At 45.7% G+C, this 19,273-nt stretch overlaps 1 protein-coding gene across 8 annotated transcripts in view; it reads left to right on the top strand.

Moving 5' to 3' along the window:
• The window catches only part of LOC115261355 (serine-rich adhesin for platelets), a 66,900-nt gene extending 47,935 nt beyond the window's left edge, over window positions 1-18,965 (top strand). For 6 of the 8 annotated variants that reach the window (XM_029862869.2, XM_062856226.1, XM_029862870.2 and 3 more), the window contains exons 4-7: window positions 4,833-5,243; window positions 5,362-6,271; window positions 6,475-6,516; window positions 16,521-18,965. In XM_029862869.2, the coding sequence (XP_029718729.2) occupies window positions 4,833-5,243; window positions 5,362-6,271; window positions 6,475-6,516; window positions 16,521-18,589 (3,432 nt within the window). In that variant the 3' untranslated portion in view covers window positions 18,590-18,965. The remainder of the gene's footprint in view (window positions 1-4,832; window positions 5,244-5,361; window positions 6,272-6,474; window positions 6,517-16,520) is intronic. The other 2 variants (XM_029862872.2, XM_029862871.2) reach the window with 2 other exon arrangements.
• Window positions 18,966-19,273: the final 308 nt, after the last annotated feature.

Raw genomic sequence — 19,273 nt, 5'->3', positions numbered from 1 at the left:
TGTTTTATCCATGAAAACTATCTTATTTTAGGCTTATTATGAGGAGTTAGTCTTATGACTGTTAATTTTCGACTACTGTGAGGGAAAACTGCTAATAATTCCAAAAATAATCCTGGTTTTGATATGAATTAAGTTAGGCCACTTGAATTTGGGAATTGTAGATCAAAAAAAACGATCCCAGGAAATATTTTTTCATAAAATATTACTTTGAGTAAAATTTTGTTTTGAATATAGCGTGAATGGACAATAAGGCTATAAGCCTATTATGGTTTTGTGAACCATATTTGTGAAGAGTTTAATGCCGTAACTTGTTTTGAGTATATCTTTGATGAATATAATTTTGTTTCTTGCGGAAATATCAGCCCGTAAGCTGTGAAATTTTCAAATGTTGATGAGCATTGGTTTGTGCAGAATAAAATGGCATGAATTTTACAATCAGGTCAAAATTTCATCTTGAAGAAATAAAAACTGATTTTTTCCATATTTTTCCTACAAAATACAATAAATAAGCTTAATTTGCTTCTTACAACATTTTTTTCTAGGTTAAACCGTTTTTGATCTGCAGCCGGTTGAAAGTGTACCGATTCTAAAGTGCGCAGGCTTTATCATTTGATATGTAGCACTTAAAACTATGTATGGCATCATTACCCACTTTCCTCTAACTTGGATCAGCAAAGCATAGGAACGAAAAACAATCAATTCAAAGGAAATGAGAGCAAATTTCTCTACTATCTAGGACTAGATACGTTCTAAACATCCTATGCTGGGTTGGAATGACAACCTCACCGCAGCTAAGCACTCACGGAAGCAAATTCTATGTGGCAAAATGAACACTTACATGAATAATGCAAAAATATCTCCGCACTGCAGTAAAAACCAAAGATAAGCGAGGAAGAAAATCATAACATACTTCCGGTTTTTGCACCGCTATCCACAACGGTGTGGCGAGTGGGGTTTTCATGATACCTTCTACTCGTAGAGTGTAGTTGACAATTGAAAACCGCTGCCGTCACGCAGAGAGGTATCAAATACTGACCAGTCGCACGTCGAGGAAAAAGGGGCCTTAAATCCCGTGTAACGTCCCGGCCTAATATAACATGGTCAATTCAATTCATTTATTTAGATCAGCATCAAATGCAGAGTCAACTATTTGTCGCCAAGGCACTCAGTTTGTGGCTGCCTCTCTCTATGGATATCCTCGGTCGCGCCCAATAATACTCGCCAGATCGTGCTCTCTGTCCTCCATGCCTTCTTATTCCAACTGGATCAGTTACGAACACCATTTTTACAGGGTTGTTGTCCGGCGTTCTCGCAACGTGCCCTGCTCACCGTATCCTTCCGACATTGGCCACATTCTGGATACTGGGTAAGCCGGAGAGTGTAGTGAGAGTCATTCTTCGCCACGCCGTCCTCCTGCACATCGCCAAAGATCATCTAAAGCACGCGTCGCTTGAAAACGCCGAGTGCTTGCAAGTCCTTCTCGAGTATGGTCCATGACTTGTATCCGTAGAGGTCCACTCCATTTTGTACAAAATACAACTGATCCGCGGTTATTTTTAACCGCAGTTTCTTCTGGAAGCCGTAGTAGGCACGACTACCACTGATGATGCGCCTTCATATTTCACGACTCATATTGTTGTCAGCCGTCAGTCCTGAGCATCCATGGTGGTGCAGAGGATCGAATTGAAAGATCTCCATCCTTGACGATTGCCATCCATCGTCTTGACCTGTGGCCAAGACCGAATTTCTATCGCTATCGGCTTTTGATGAAATCGACGATGGAGCTCCACGTTGGAGATCCAATTGTGAGGCCACCGCACCACAGGCATCTATTGATGAAGACCTGCAGCCGTTGAGTGTTCTCCGCTGATACACACCAAGTTTCACTGGCGTACAGCTGCACAGATTTCACGATTGAGTTGAAAATTCGGATTTTGGTGCGTTGACTAATCTGATTGTTTTTCCATAAATTTCTTAAACTCGCAAAGGCAGCCCTCGCTTTCTTGATCCGTGAACCTATGTCGATCTTGGTACCAGCATCGGCCGCCATTTAGCTACCAAAATATTGGAAGCTTTCAACATTCTCCACTGCTTGCCCAGCTACCGTGAAGCTGGAAGAGTTGGCCGTGTTAACATTCAACAATTTGGTCTTGTTGACGTTGATGGTGAGACCTGCCGCCGAAGAGCGATCGGTTAGATCATCGAGCTTACTCTGCATATCAGAGTGCCGTTGAGCTAAGACAGCAACGTCATCAGCCAGTTCGAAGTCATTTAGGTACTTCATAGTAATGGGCTGCCACAGCAATCCACGATTTGGTTCACGATCAATCGCACCTACCAGGATCTCGTCGATTAAGATGAGGAACAGTAGCGGTGATAGGATACATCCTTGCCTCACTCCAGCAACGACCCGCATGGAATCGGATAAGACACCATAGTGCACTGCACGAAAATGCCCTGTACTGTGCTTCAATAAGGCCGATGATTTTCTCAGGGACACCCGTGGGCTCCCCACATGTTTTCGTGATTGAGATTGTCGAAAAAGCTTTTTCGTAATAAATGAACAACAAGTTGAGAGATTCCTGGAATTCATTGATTTGCTCCAAGATGATACGGAGCGTGACATAATGGTCCATACAGGATCGTCCGGCACGGAATCTCGCCTGCTGCTGCCGTAGAGTTGCGTCAATCTTCTCCTGTATCCGGTTAAGTATCATGATGCCCCGCCAATTACCTATGCCATACAGTCAGGTCACCTTTTTTGGGTATTTTCACTAAAACGCGTTGCATCAAGTTGGCCGGAAATGTCGCGGTTTCTCATGCGTGGCAGAACAATTAATGCAGTAGTTGTGCAGATACTACGGGGTCAGCTTTGAGCATCTCGGCTGATATGCGATCGACCTTCGGGACCCTGTTTGATTTCATGCTACGGATGGCTGTTTCTATCTCCTGCACTGATGGAGCTTCGGTGTTGACACGGGGACACTTGGAAAAGGTTTCCAAAGTGCTCGAACAAAAGTTTCAGCTGGTCAGCCGGGTCGGTCAATAGGTGTCCAGACCTGCACGAGCATCGTAGCATTTATCTTTGTCCCAGGCGACGTGAGACATCGTAGAGTTGGCGAATGTCGGCGATATTTGTGGCTTACTCGCCTTCGTCGGCTACGGAATCCGCCTACATGAGTGCTTCACTTCCTTCTCGAGAGCCGAATAGCGCTGAAGAGCTACGGCTTTGGCTCCTCGTGTTTTCGCTAGCACTATCGCGGCTTTGGCGTTCCTTCGTTCCTCTATTTTCCACCAGGTGTCATCTGTGAATCATTGCTTTCTCGTCGGTGGAGATGAAGACCTTCTTGATATCCACACCTTCCGGATTATCCGCAGCATGGTTTTCCAGCTCCTCGACGAAGCACCTTTTCACCGCAGCGTCTTCCAGCTTGCGTGTGTTAAACCGGCGCCCGATTTTCTCCTTCTGTCGATGTATCCTCGCAATGGGCAGCCGGATCTCGCCGATTAGGAGATGATGGTCGGAAGCAATGTCGGCGCTTCGTTTGTTCCTTACATCAAGAAGACTCCGTCTCCATTTCTGGCTGATGCAGATGTGGTCGATTGGATTTTCCGTGACGCCATCACAGAAAACCCATGTCACTTTGTGTACTGGTCGATGGGGAAAGAGCGATCCCCCAATCACCATGTCATTGTTGTCACAAAACTCTGCAAACTGCTCAACGTTCTCGTTCTTTTCTCCAAGATCATGGCGTCCCATGACGTGCTCATAGTCCGAGTTGTCAGAACCAACCTTCGCGTTGAAGTCGCCCATGAGGATCTTGATATCACCTTTCGGAATCTTGTCCACGACAGCATTCAGTTTACTGAAAAAGTTCTCTTTGTCTTGCAATTCGGCAGCATCGGTTGGCGCGTAACATTGGATCATGATAAGGTTTCGAATCCGTGTTCTGAATCTGGCCACAATTATCCTCTCATTAATAGGTTCCCCTCTTCATGAGCGCAGCGTGGACGTGAGCGCTGAGCAGGAAACCAACTCCACGGTTGCCAGGATCGTTTTCACCTCGTAGACCAGAACATAGCTGAATTTGATCTGACGCCAAACTCCAAAGTTCGGCCAACGGACTTCGCTCAGTCCTAGGATCTCAAGCTTCATACGGCATGCCTCATTGGCTAATTGGGCCAGTTTTTCCTGCTGGGCTAGGGTTAATACATTGCAAGTTCCAATTCTTGTTCGTTGTTTCGCACTGAAAGTCGTTACCGTTGAATCAGTTCGTAATCTTTAATTTGTGGTTCCTGTAACGATTTTTGGGTTTCGAGAGCAGTAGGTTGTTGGCCTCCTATCCACCGTGGAGGGGTTCCGGTAGAGGATCATTTCATACTCAGCCGCTGAATACCAGACCAGACACTGTTTGATCCGCACCTCCTTGATGAACAGACGCTCGTGACGTACCTCCTCAATCTAACTGAAGTCAGAAGGACAACAGTGCCGAGGCTGCACTACCAGCTAAGCACACCACTCTTTGCTGCCGGTCTTTTTCATCGATTGACCCTTGGAAGCATTAGGTAGGGACTTGTGAGGACCATGAGCTATGTTTAACGCTCTCCTTATCGGCTCACCGCAGCCCATAAGAAAGTCATTATTTCCATTACAAAAAGATCCTAGACTAGCCGGGAATCAAACCCACAAAATCTTTACATAATCTTCCTGAATAGCTATGTGTTAATACCAGAGCTACATTCTCAAATGCAACAGGTCTTGAAGCAATGTGTATTACATGAAGATACTACTTACTGCGTGAAAATAATTGATTCATTTCCTCCCCCAACAGGTGGCGATATGTGATAACCTGGAGCTGCCATTTAGGGACGAATCATTCGACGCGGTCCTGTCGTTGGCGGTGGTGCACCACTTCGCGACGACCGAGCGTCGAGTCGGTGCCATCCGGGAACTGGCACGGATCCTGCGAATTGGAGGACGCGTCATCATCACCGTGTGGGCGTTGGAGCAGCGGCACCGGCGGTTCGAGTCACAGGACGTACTGGTTCCCTGGCAGCCTCCGCGATGCAAAAATGCCGCCATTTCCGACGAAGAGGACGACGACGACTTTCTACCGCCGTACCACGCGTACACGGAAGATTCCACCAACTCGAGTCGCTCGGCGGGTGACGGGGACAGCTCTAGCTTGTCCTCGTCGTCGCCGGGCGAAACGTGCTACAGCTTTGTGCGGCGTGCTATCCAGGTGAGTGGTGCTGCGATGCCCTTACTGTCCGTGTGTGCTTTTACATTAAACTTCTCTACTCTGTACACTAATATAACCAGAATGAAAATGTACCAATGTGTTTTCCACTTTTCCGCAGAAGCTGGCCGGCAGCAAAAAGAGCCCCTGGTTTCTGGAATCGTGGAGCTCGCGAGAGACGAAACACGACAGCAGCCTAGACTACGAGGACGCCAAGGACCTGCCGATCGAGCTGAGGCGCCTGGAGGATTTCGACGACATACCGGAGCCGCCGCTGTCTGCTGGCCTGAAAAGCCGGAGCTTAGGTAGTATATTAAATCCACCACCAAAAACCATAGTTAGATCACGTTCAAGTGTACCAAGTTTAGGTGCTCAAATACCTGAATCGATTGCCACACCGGCTGAGCCGTCAGCATCCCGAAGACCAAAACTAGTAAAACAGAAACAATCATTATGTGATGACGTAGATTACAAGCTGAACGAATCGGCGCAGGCATACCGGGATCACATACTACGTAACGACTCGCGCATTCAGCTACTGCGGAAGCAAAGCTCGCTGAACGAAGAACTGATGGCCGAAAGTCGACTGCGCGAGAAGGATCGAATCCGGAAGCGAATACAGAAGCAGATGTCGTTGAATGAGACGTTCCTGTGTCGGTCTCTCTTTACCAAGCGCCTACAGGTGATCAAGGAAGGCCTAACGACTAAACTGAAGACATCTACCGGAAGCTTGGAACGCGTGACGAAGAACGGATTCGTCAAAATCATGCAAAACATTAAGGCAACCGCGCAGTCGCACCACGGTCACAATTACGCGCAAGGTCGAGCATACGATCCGCACAATCCCGGTTACATGCCGCATGGTCATGATGGTCGTCACGGGAGCTACCACGTGTCCAGGAGCAATTCCATCAACAACAATGGCGGCAGCAATGGCAGCGGCAGCACAAACGGTAGTGACAAACTCGTCGGGATGGGCACCAGCCAAGACGATTCGAAGCCTCGGCGGCACTCGCGGGAAAGCGGTTCCGGTAAGTTGATCCGTACATTTTGAAACTTTCGATTTGATTTTCTCATGTACTTTTTTCAAAACGGGTTTTCTTCTATTTTTTCTCTCTATATTTCGAAACCAAAAAAAAAATCTACTTTTTCTTCTCTTTACGAACATTTTCCACCGCCACACCACCATCCATCTCTCTGCTATTGGTAACGTTCATCTGTTTCATTTCTACAGAAAGTTTTCGTTCCACTTTCATTAAACGACAACGTTTTGCGGGTACCTATACCGTCCATTATTTTACTTATATGAATATTAGATGGTTATATAATAGCTTGGTTCTCAAAAAAGTACCTATCTATTGCCATTGTATAGTTTAGCGAATGTGATATTTAATAATTAGATAAATTAGTCACATCTAAATAAATAATAACTAAACAAAGCGTGATATTAATAATAAAAATCCCTCTAAATACTGTAGTTGAAATGATCCGCATGAGTTATTTCTAATATTTGCACATAAGGGTGGGTCACACTGATGGTTGCCTTTTAGAACGAAGTTTATGCTTGCAATTTTGTTTCGATCACAATTTATAAGTTATTCTTATTTCTTTTGAGACACTTTGTTCTCAGCCTCAGGTGTTCCTCAAACTACTTATTCAGTTATAAATCAGCAATATGAAAGCTGTTTAGTATGTCACATGCTGTTTTGCCCTCTAGTATCACATGGCAAGCATTTAGACACGCTCGAAGGACCCAAACGCGAACCCCGTCGTTTTCAGTATTGTATTGCTGTGTAGCCTTGGGCGTAACCGCAAAAATATAGCTGATGCTGAGCTTCAGTTCTTTAGTAATAACTACGGTGACAGTGGCCTACCCTAATGTATGTAAATATCCCAGGCTTCTTTGTAGTAGATGCTTATTGCTACAATTAAGTTGTTTTCATATTTTTCTTTAGAAACCCAAGAAAAACGCCAGATACAGAAGACACAAACACTATCCATAACAGAAAAACTTAAAAACAAGTGTGATTCAGTAGGGAATGGTGGGGTAAGATGCCATTTTGCAAACTTTCATAGTTTTCAATGATAATCTACGTCATTTGTTAGGCATTCAAAGTGGTAATAGCAACTAAACAATATTTGCTTGAAACTTCATTAAAAATATTCACAAAACTAATGCATTTTTAGCGATTATAAAAGTTGGGTCGTAAAACGTAAGTGGTGCAAAAAGACCATCTGACGACACACAAGAACATATGTATCTATCATTTATCGGTCATTGCAGTCCTCCTTTCTCCCCTCTGTCTTGCTTTCTTGTATATTCTATACATTGAGTGTCACACTGTTAAAGTCCCGCTCCCCCCTCTGAATTACCTCAAACATTGGATAGCATAGGCATCAACAGCCATCCACCTCCATGTGTTTCTCAATATTCTTGGGAACACATGGCTGATAATAAAATCACCAGAAATACTTAATTGCAAGCAAGAAAACCCGGAAGTTGCCCATTAACCTTGGCAAATCAGAAGATTTTCCGTTGATTTGCTTGCCTGGCATTTAGAAGGATGTTTATGCAAACATGTCTTGGCACCATTCACGATTCACCTATGTATATCATTTCAAAGCCGGAAGGATACGGTGGGCAGGGCATGTTACAAGAATGCCGGACAACAACCCTGCAAAGCTGGTGTTTGCAACTGATCCGGTTGGCACAAGAAGGCGTGGAGCACAGAGAGCAAGATGGGCGGACCAGGTGGAGCGTGACTTGGCGAGCATCGGACGCGACCGAGAATGGAGAGCGGCAGCCACGAACCGTGTATTATGGAGAAATATTGTTGATTCAGTTTTATCTTGAATTTGATGTAATACTAAATAAATGAATGAATCATTTCATTTATTTAGTTAACATCAAATTCATGATAATACTAAATCAACAATTTGCCGTCATAGTACTCGATTTGCAGCTGCAGCTCTCCAACGTCGGTCACGCCCAACACTCGCCAGGTCACGCTCCACCTGGTCCGCCCATCGTGCTCTCTGCGTTCCACGCCTTCTTGTACCAACCGGATGGTTAGCAAACACCAGCTTTGCAGGGTTGTTGTCCGGCATTCTTGCAACATGCCCTGCCCATCGTATCCTTCCGGCTTTGGCCACTTTCTGGATGCTGGGTTCGCCGTAGAGTGCAGCGAGCTCGTGGTTCATCCTTCTCCGCCACACACCGTTCTCCTGTACGCCACCAAAGATCGTCCTTAGCACCCGTCTTTCGAAAACTCCGAGTGCTTGCAGGTCTCCTCGAGCATCGTCCATGTCTCATGTCCGTAGAGAATCACCGTTCTTATTAACGTCTTGTACATGGTACATTTGGTGCGGGGGTGAATTTTGTTTGACCGCAGTTTCTTCTGGAGCCCATAGTAGGCACGACTTCCACTGATGATGCGCCTTCGTATTTCACGGCTCACGTTATTGTCAGCCGTTACCAAGGAACCGAGGTAGACGAACTCTTCTACCACCTCGAAAGTATCCCCGTCTATCGTAACATTGCTGCCAAGGCTTGTCCTGTTTCGCTCAGTCCCACCTACCAGCATGTACTTTGTCTTAGCCGCATTCACCACCAGTCCGACCTTTGCTGCTTCACGTTTCAGGCGGGTGTACAGTTCTGCCACCGTTCCAAATGTTCTAGCAGTAATATCCATGTCATCCGCAAAGCAGACAAATTGGCCGGATTTCGTGAAGATCGTACCCCGGCTGTTGAGCCCGGCTCGTCGCATAACACCTTCCAGGGCGATGTTGAATAGTAGGCAGGAAAGTCCATCACCTTGTCGTAGTCCCCGTCGAGAATCGAATGAACTGGATAGTTCACCCGAAATCCTTACGCTGTTCTGCACACCGTCCATCGTTGCTTTTATCAGTCTGGTAAGCTTCCCGGGAAAGCTGTTCTCGTCCATGATTTTCCATAGCTCTGTGCGGTCGATACTGTCGTATGCCGCTTTGAAGTCGATGAACAGGTGATGCGTTGGGAGCTGGTATTCACGGCATTTCTGGAGGATTTGCCGTACGGTGAAGATCTGGTCCGTTGTCGACCGGCCGTCGATGAAACCGGCTTGGAAACTTCCCACGAACTCATTTACTTTAGGTAAAAGACGACGGAAGATGATCTGGGATAGCACTTTGTAGGCGGCATTCAAAATGGTGATCGCTCGAAGGTCTCACACATTAACTTGTCGCCTTTCTTGTGGATGGGTCAGATTATCCCTTCCTTCCACTCCTCCGGTAGCTGTTCGGTTTCCCAGATCTTGACTACTAACTGGTGCAGACAGATGGCCAACTTTTCCGGGTCCATCTTGATGAGTTCTACTGCGAGACCGTCCTTACCAGCCGCTTTGTTGTTTTTGAGCTGGTGGATGGCATCCTTAACTTCCCTCAGCGTGGGAAATGGTTCGTTCCCGTCCTCTGCTGCACCAACATAGTCATTTCCTCCGCTGCCTTGGTCCTTCGATCTGGATCTTCGCCATTCAGGTGCTCGTCGAAGTGCTGCTTCCACCTTTCCATCACCTCACGTTTGTCCGTCAGGAGGCTCCCGTCCTTATCCCTGCAGATTTCGGCTTGCGGCACGTAGCCTTTGCGGGATGCGTTGAGCTTCTGGTAGAACTTACGTGTTTCTTGTGAACGGCACATCAGTTCCATTTCCTCGCACTCCGCTTCTTCCAGGCGGCGCATTTTCTCCCGGAAGAGACGGGTTGCTGCTTCCGCTTCTGTCTGTATCGCTCCATATTCTGTCGGGTTCCATGCTGCAGCATTACCGCCCGTGCTGCATCTTTCTCCTCCAGAACCGCTCTGCACTCCTCGTCGAACCAATCGTTTCGTCGACTCCGTCCTACGTACCCGATAGTGCTCTCGGCTGCGTTGTTGATGGCTGCTTTGACTGTACTCCAGCAGTCCTCTAGATGGGCCACATCGAGCACACCCTCGTCCGGCAACGCTGCCTCGAGATTCCGCGCGTATGCGGTGGTGACATCCGATTGCTTCAGTCGCTCTAGATCGTACCGGGGCGGCCGCCGGTACTGTACATTGTTAATAACGGAGAGTTTTGGGCGCAGATTAACCATCACCAGGTAGTGATCAGAGTCGATATTAGCGCCACGATAGGTCCTGACGTCGATAATGTCGGAGAAGTGCCGTCCATCAATCAGAACGTGGTCGATTTGCAATTCCGTTCGTTGTGGTGATCTCCAGGTGTAACGATACGGGAGGCTGTGCTGGAAAATGGCCATGTTCTTGGAGGCGGCGAAATCGATGAGGCGTAGGCCATTTTCGTTCGTCAGCTGGTGGGCGCTGAACTTTCCAATCGTCGGTCTGAATTCCTCCTCCTGGCCTACCTGAGCGTTTCGATCCCCTATGATGATTTTGACGTCGTGGTTTGGGCACCGGTCGTACTCGCGTTCGAGCTGCGCGTAAAATGCGTCTTTGTCATCATCAGTGCTTCCGGAGTGAGGGCTGTGCACGTTTATTATGCTAATGTTGAAGAATCGGCCCTTGATCCTCAACCTGCACATTCTTTCGTCGATCGACCACCATCCGTTCACGCGCCCTCTGCATATCACCCATCACGATGAAAGCTGTTCCCAGCTCGCGTGTGTTGCCGCAACTCTGGTAGTAAACTTTTGCACCATAGATTTTGTCCAACACACCTCCTGCAGCGCTACGATTCCGAACCCGCGGTCCTTCAGTATATCGGCGAGTATGCGGGTGCTCCCGATGAAGTTCAGAGATCTGGTGTTGTTTTTAATGGGCGCCCAGGAGATAATATTTTACCTGAGCTTCCACCCCCTCACCTATGTATAGTAATGATCAAATCATATTCAGGAATGATTTCATGAGTTGGGCCATTCTACCCCATCAGTGCATTTTGGGCTGGGCTCCCCTACCAGATAGAAGTGTTTCAGTTAGAAGGCTCCGACTAGATCATCGCTGAATAAGCAATCTCTCTACAAATGTAGGCTTATCGAAGCACGAGGTCAGTCATCCCCGATGACGGTCGATGACCTTCGGGTGTGGTCGTCTTCCTCCGTTTTCCACGCTGTATCGAATCACCTGATGGTCACTGTGCGAGTATCCATCGTCGACCCTCTAGTTCGAGCTAGGGTTTAGACCCGGGTTCCAGAAAGTCACGTCAATGATGGACTGTGCGCCGTTCCTACTGTAGGTTTTTTGACGCCTGCGTTTGCGACATCCACGTTCAGTCTAGCCATAGCTTCGAGTAGAGCCCACCGATTACCTGAGTCCCACTAGTGCGCTTAATAACGAATCCAGCATAGACGAGAACTGTTCCATCGGCCACCTTATTTAAGGGAGCATAACAATTGCAGTAGTTTGCTCCTGTCAGGGCCTTCACACCAGAGATGTATTTTGAATGCTCATGTTCATTGAGAATGCCATAAATATTCCCTTATTGCTCGTAAGGACTGTTCATTAAAGAAAGTGGACATCTGTTTACCAATAGTTTAGAGTTAAAACTAAACAAAAAATTACGTGCGTGTTCACAATTTTGAACACAATTTAGGTAAATAGATTGATCATGGAATGGAGTTCAAACTAGACAGTTTAGATCTTGAGCCAGATAAGTCATCACCCAAAATGGTAGGTGTTCGACGACGCCGCACTTGCATTTGCATCGCAGTCACTCCCGACTCCTTCTGGTTCGCTGAGTATAAGCGAATGTTCCGGAGCGTAATAAGTGCCCTTGCGTTAGAGATATGGGGTGTAAAACGGTTGACTGTACTTATTACACCCGGTCATAAACGGGGGTCGAGTCTCGGATTTCTTGATCGTGCCGTGTCTTAGATGGGCATCAACCGGACAAGGTGGAAGTACTTCCAACTAATAATTTTATTACTATGATAAATCCAATCCCCAGGAACTGGCCTAAGCTTGACCCGGTGTAATAAGCCCTATATGTTGAGAAGTGTCCGGTGGAAGCCTCTAATAAAAGATCAGGCATGGCTGTATCCTATCGTTTCGAAAGCCTAACAAATTTTCACATCTAACGCGAAAACCGTTACGAAATCTTCAAGTCTTGGAGTAGGTTTCTGGGCTTTAGCTCCGAGTGGCCTCGACTAACAAGCGCGTCTCAGCGATGATGACCGAATGACACCACAGGTCGCAAATCTTTTGCTATTTGCTACATAGTGCACTGTGTTCAAACACTTACTAGGTTGTGAACGTGAACACGGCTCTCGTGAGCAGAGCTATTGAACAGAACATGAACACAACACGTTCAAATGCGTCCATGCATCTACCTCGCGCTGCTGTGTAAGTGCGGCTGCGAGTTCTTCTGCGTCGGTGATCTCGTCCAAGTTCTTACACTGGAGAGTCCCCTCTACCGTAAGGGCTCCCACCTGCACATTTTCAGTACCGTAATTTCGGGTGAAATTGATCAGTGGGGTGAAATTGACCGACCTGAGGGCCATTTTTGTTTGATAAAAATAACGCTTTAAGCTTAAAACAATTTGTAAAAAATGTCCATCATCTTGTTCAAGAGTCATTGAATGACGAATTAACATGTTTTACAGCCCCATATTCACATATTTCTGTATAAAATTCAATATTTTTAGAAACTGCGTGTTAGGCGAACTTCAAAGACACTTTCAAACTTTTGTTACCGTAGCTGTATCGTACATGTAATGGAAATTCGTATGAATGTTTCAAGCTGCCAAGTATTCGCAAAACCCGATTTCGTCATCAAAAGTTCTATAAATATTGAAATTTTTGCATAAAACTGTACTTTTCCTGAAGTACATGTTATATTTAGTATGAAAATTGCATACTTTCAGGCGTTTTCTTAGGATTTATTAAACTTCAAACTTAAATAATTAAAAATTTAGAGAACTTGTAAAAGTTTTGCATAGCTTTTCGAATTCCGAGGTGGTTAATTCAGGGGGAAAAAATGTTTTCAGCACTTACAATAACATTTCATTGGCTGATCAATTTCACCCCGAAAGTAAAATTTTTGATTTTTTACTTCAAATGTATTTTTTTGTAATAAAATGATTTGCAGTAGAATTTTCAACCTCGTTGACTGATGAAAACTATGATCGTACTTGTTTTAAAGCATTGAATTTAACCATATCGAAACGTATTCAAAAACTATTCATCAAAAACTGCGAAAAGTGATCAATTTCACCCGAAATCACGGTACCTCTGGAAAGCACCGGGTGCTTTTTACATTTTGAAGACCAGTTCTACGCTCCGTTCACGTTTGCGAGCTGACTTGACTTTCCTCACAACCTTTTCCTTTCCAACCGTACTCCAAGAGTTCTCTTTCTCTTGATCCGGTTGGCCCCCATTCTCATTAGGGTTGATCTCTTGGGGCTTGGTTTCCCTGGACCTTGTGCGTTTCGCAATCGACTTCTGGTTACTCGCGCTGGCCTTCTTCCTCTTAGGGGCGATTTCTTCACCCTGGCTTAAGCGTTAAACCAGGTTTAACTATATGGGTAAGCCTGGCTTACCAGTTAAGCCGAGGTGAAGAAATCGGCCCTTAGACTTTCGTCCGTCTCTGCCATACGCTTCTTATTATTTTTTTTTTATCGTTGAACCATTCGTCATTGAAATCATCGTTATCATTAAACATTTGAAAGCAGTTTTTTCGTTCAAATCAAACATTTTTGTAACGAAAATGGATTCACTGTGTTCCACATGAGGAACAGAATACAGTGAATACATTTTCGTGGTCGTTGTTTTGGTTTACAGCGAATAACTGCTTTTCTATTTCCGAAAAATGATGACGGATGCTTGACCTTTAAATTCTAAAATTCTTGGAAGACAAAACAAAATAAATAGTGTTTGTGGAGCGAACCTTATGTGGTGGTTAGAACACTTGACTATCACACCGAGGACCTGGGATCGTATCCCACTCCCAACAAACTCACAAAATGTGAATTCTTCCTTCGGAAGGGTAGTACAGCGTGGGTCCCGAGATGAACTAGCCTAGGGCTAAAAATCTCGTTAAGGACAGACTTGTTAGAACCCCAAAATGGCTGCCACAATGGACGACTTTGGCACATACTCACAATTTTGAAAGCACAAATCTCTTCGTAAACAAAACCAGCGCACCTACGCTTCTTATGTTAAGCTTTTTACAAGTGAGCAAGAACAGAATAATAAAATGCACTGTTGTTTGAAGCTTGCTTCTTGAGATTTGTGCGTCTGAAGTTCTGATGCATTGTTGAAGCGGGATTTCTAGACGTTTGTCCTTAATAGAGATGAAAAAAATAGTGTTTATTGTCAAGACTAATAAACCACCCCGAAACAGTTTCGTAAAACAGTCGAACTCACCAACGGCACGCTTCTTGCGCCGCGTCTCCTCTGCAGGTTTCGACCGTGCTGCTCGAGCCGTAGGGCAGATTGACCTCTCCGCTATGGCTCCGCGGTGAAGTGTGGTTTCGTGCTGCATGGTCACGTTGCCAACAAGGAGGAAGCTGTCCGTTTGGGTGGACCGCTTCTCCTTGTTCGCACCAGCCACACCCCACTCTTCGACCTGGAGATCTACTCCTTCTTGGCCTGAGTCAGCGATTTGTGGAGCTTCAGCAGGCCTTGTTTCAGATCCATGCAGATCGGCAATTACCAACATCTTTGGTAGACCGCTCTTGTTGCGGTTCAGCGCCCGCGTGAGATCCGCGCCAGTCATGTGCGCTTTCTCGGCCGGTGTTGCTCCGCCTCGTGCCGCTCCTAATGAACCTCTTGCCACCTGCTCGCTGCTGGGTACGCCAGCCCCTCGTAGTGGCGATCTCGCCACCAGACTATCAAAAGGGGGGGAGTCTCGTCAAGCCCCTGGACTTCTGTCCAAGTTGCCCCTTCGTGGTTGCTTCATAAACACGCTTGTATGGCGATCCTTGCGTATTTCTTACATATCTTTTTCTAAATGTTGCTCAGCGAGATTTTTTGGAGGCGTATTGGGTGATATAACTCTGCAGCTTCAAATTGACATATTTCATTGCTTTCGATGCATACAACCAAAGTTTGGCCTTTATCAATATGGTAGTGCACAGCACTGGTCAAATCGTGCATCAAACTTGTTTCTTTCGTTCATAGGACACTGTATGTAATTGCCTGCAGCCCTGTACATAAAAACAAGGCAGAGAAAAGTTGTTGATGCGACCACAGCCCTGCAATATCACCTCGCAGGTCAAAAATTCGTCGGTGGTTTTCGAAATCGAAGATTTTGATTTGCTAACTTGGCAGATAAACATGATACTTTACCGTAAAGAGCTTATAAGACATAATATCATTGGCGTGCTTGCGATCGGCAACAGTAACCCGGAGCTTATCCGTAATGGCCAATGTGAATAACGGAAGAAAATCACTTAGTTAGATTATTGCTGTTCTCAACGGTGCACAGTCGGAAAAAATAGGTATAAATCGCGAATAAATTCAATATCTCTGCTCGGAGTGGATGGATTCGAATGAATTTTTGACACAAACTGTAAAAGTTTCTATTGTTTCAGATAAGGATGGTGTCATTCACCGCAAAAATGGTTTTGAATAAAAGAAAATAATATGGTAGTGGGCCACTGGCGCAGCGGCCGGGATTTTGGGCACTCTTTGCTATAACTCAGTCAATTCCAAACCAATTGACTTGAAATTTTGTACACGGCTAGATACTATACGTATCTCATCGCGTTATGTCAATTGGTTCAGAATTGGCTGAGTTATAGCAGAAAAGTGCCCAACATAGGACCCCTGCCGAGATGGTTCTACTCCCCTACCTACAACACTCCATTTATAACAGTTTATGGATGTTCCAACCCAAGCATTTGAAGCAAGATTCTCGTTTTACCCGTTTCAATAGAACCCATATTTTCGTGTACAACAGCTACGTAGAAATTCATGTAAATTGGATTAGCCAACGTATATCGTAGAAATATACATCCAGTCTCAGTGTGTGCTATACTGTGTAATCTTTGAATATTGCACTGATTGTTGTAAGCATACTCCTAGCACGTTTCATAGCTCGGTCCTTGTAACAACATGGTACTGTGTGAAATGGATATGTTCCCCATGTAGACGATGCATATTTTATTTTGTCCATAAATCGCTTCAAGCGCACATGTCCATTTGCTAAAGCAACAGCTGCAGTGTAGTATTGAAATGCAATCGTTTGTGCAAATGGATGTCAGTAGCTTAGCTTTTTTTGAGAACCACATACTGCTTAACATCTGTTTTATTGTATTAAACTAATTCAAGGTTTTCTATCCTGCCTTCCGTTTCAAACTCTTACCACCGTAGATTCTTCCAAGGACAGCAGTCTCCAAAGCGATACCAGTATCGAATCCGAAGATAGTTTTGCCTCTGTGATTTACATTCCGAAACCGGACCAACAACAACAGCAAGGAAGCGGAACGAGCGATGGTTTTGGTCCTGGTCCCACGCGGATGCCTTCAGGGCCGACGTCTCCTTTGATTATGCCCTGCCCAACGCCAGCACACTCACCTGCCCCACCACGCACAAAACCCAGCCCCCCGAGTGGCCACAGCAATGGTGGGAACGGTGGCTGCGAATTTAGCCAATTCACCTTCGACGACACGTCATTGTTTCATAAGTTCGAGGAAATGGCTTCCTCTTCATCGACTGTACATAATGCATCTAGTTCTAATAATAAAATTCTTAAATCCCCGCCTTCGAATGCTTTGGCTAGTACGAGTTCAACGACCACAATCGCTTCCAGCAGTAGTAAGGCTACGAACAGTAGCAGCAGTAGTGGCAAACCAACAACGACGACCGTGACGTCGACAACGACATCAACGCAAGCAACAAAACCGACGACAGTTCAGAAAATCACACGACAGCAAATCAAAGACTTGCCGCCGATTCCAAAGTTTAAAAAGAACTATCCTATTCTACGCCGGCAAACATCAACCGGTGCTCCCGTAGTGCCAAAACTGTTATCTTTGGAACTATTCAATCCGGAAACCGACGACTTGGACAGCGACTCCAGTGAACCTTCATCGCCGGACTCTATCGACAGTGTGATAAGCGCGTTACGGCCCCCAGTATCTCCGCAACCATCTACAGCACAACAGCAGCCAACGCAGACCGAAGCTCCAAGTATTCCTCCACTGATAGAAGCAGCAGCTGTAGTAGCCCATAAGCTGGAGGATACAGTGGAGTTGGTGATACGAGAAAGCGAAACTAAGCCAAAACCAATTAATGGGCTACCGAAGCCCCAAGAAAATCCAGAAGCAACAAATCTGGAGGATTCGTCTTGTCGGCAGCATTTGGTGGACTTTGCCGAGAAATTAAGTGCTCAGCTTTTGAAAGAGCTGGACAACGAGAAGCAGAACAGTGAAAGCAGTTTCGACGATGACGACGATGTGTTCAGCGAGAGCAGGTTCAAAAAGAAAACCATAACGCTCGCTGATTCACATCCAATAACGGATCCCTATTTGAAAAAGCTGAACGGTGACTTACGGGATCTGAATCTGCTTCGTGCTGAACTGCGAGAAAGACGGCTTATGTTGGCGAACTTGAGTCACATCGGATCCAGCGGACTGGGGGGAAGTAACGATTCGCTTGGACCCAGTTACGGCTCCTCGATGACCCCAATAATCCAAGAAGAAACGGATGATGACGAAGAGCTTAACGATTCTGTCGAACCAGAGCCTGACGAAAGGGACAGCGCTCATGCGCTGCGGGGAAACGTGAAGAATCTCAATAAAAACGATGAGTTTGTCATCATTCCTGAACTGGACGAAGATGACGCAGACCTATCAAACGACACAGCTTTACTGATACAGGAAGAAGATAGCACGGAAGAGCATCTTCAAAACATTGATGTAGACCTTCTTGACAGTAACAACAGTAACAATAATAGTACGAATGATAGTCACTTAACTAGCAGTAGTCATAGCTTACCCCACAAAACCATAAACCTGAGTTCTACTCAGCTAGGTGTAAATATTGGTAACTCACAGCATCACAAGAAAACTGAGTGCACATTCACCCATGGCAGCAGCAATCACAGTAAACTCACTCCCAAAGTACCAACCGCGGGAGTGACCTGCGTCGGAGAAGTCGGCGAAGCAGCCAACAGCAAAAAGTTGCCCGATACGAACAAATCATCGATCGAATCTCACACCAGCGTCGATTCCTGGGCCCATTCGACGAGTTCGGCCTCGCTGGACAGTCTCTCGGTGGGCGGTGCCGCGACCCATCACCGGTACTACCACGTGTTCCGAGAGGGCGAACTGGACGCCCTGATCAACCATCACGTGGCCAGCTTGCACATCGTGTCGTCCTACTACGAGCGTGCCTCGTGGTGCGTCGTGGCCGAAAAGGTTCAGGTTTGGACCATCTAAGGTGGTATCGTGCTTTTTTTTCTCTCGACGGAAATCTATGGCCTCTAATGGAAGAAGGTGAACCGCAGCTGTTGGGATCTTCAAAACATACGAGACTTCTAATCTGTGAAACTGGCTCCTGGGAGCCAAGAAAACCAAATCGAACAATTGAGTAAAAATGAAACAATATAGATCAAGATAATTACGAGTAAGGCGAGAAAAGGCTCTAAACTGTATTATTTGTCTCTGTGATTCATATATTTAAAACCAATAGTGAGTAAATAGTTATAGTTGAGGAAAAAGTCGAGATATAAAATGATCATGATCAGCAAAGCATCATTACTTTATCGACATTTTTCTCTTTTTTAATGAAGGACAAATCGAATTCATTTGATAGGTTAGGGAACGTTCAAAAATTACGTCCAACATTTGGGGGAGGGGGGGTCTAGAAAAGTGTGACAGTACTTGTATTGGGTATAGGAAAATTGCGTGACAGAGGGGGGAGGGGGGTCTAGAAATCCCGAAAAACGATGGACGTAATATTTGAATCTTCCCTTAGGATGAACTATTTTTCATCGAAGTTGTATTTTGCATTCCTGAAATTATGTCAAATCTAGATCCACATACCAAGTTTTCTATAAGCTTTTTTCTTTTCGTATACCCCTTGAAAATTCATATTTTGTATTCCGTTACACTAACTGTTTA

Source organism: Aedes albopictus, chromosome 3, assembly GCF_035046485.1.
Source record: "Aedes albopictus strain Foshan chromosome 3, AalbF5, whole genome shotgun sequence".
Classification (NCBI taxonomy): Eukaryota; Metazoa; Arthropoda; class Insecta; order Diptera; family Culicidae; genus Aedes; species Aedes albopictus.
This window is presented reverse-complemented; position numbering and strand designations above follow the sequence as displayed.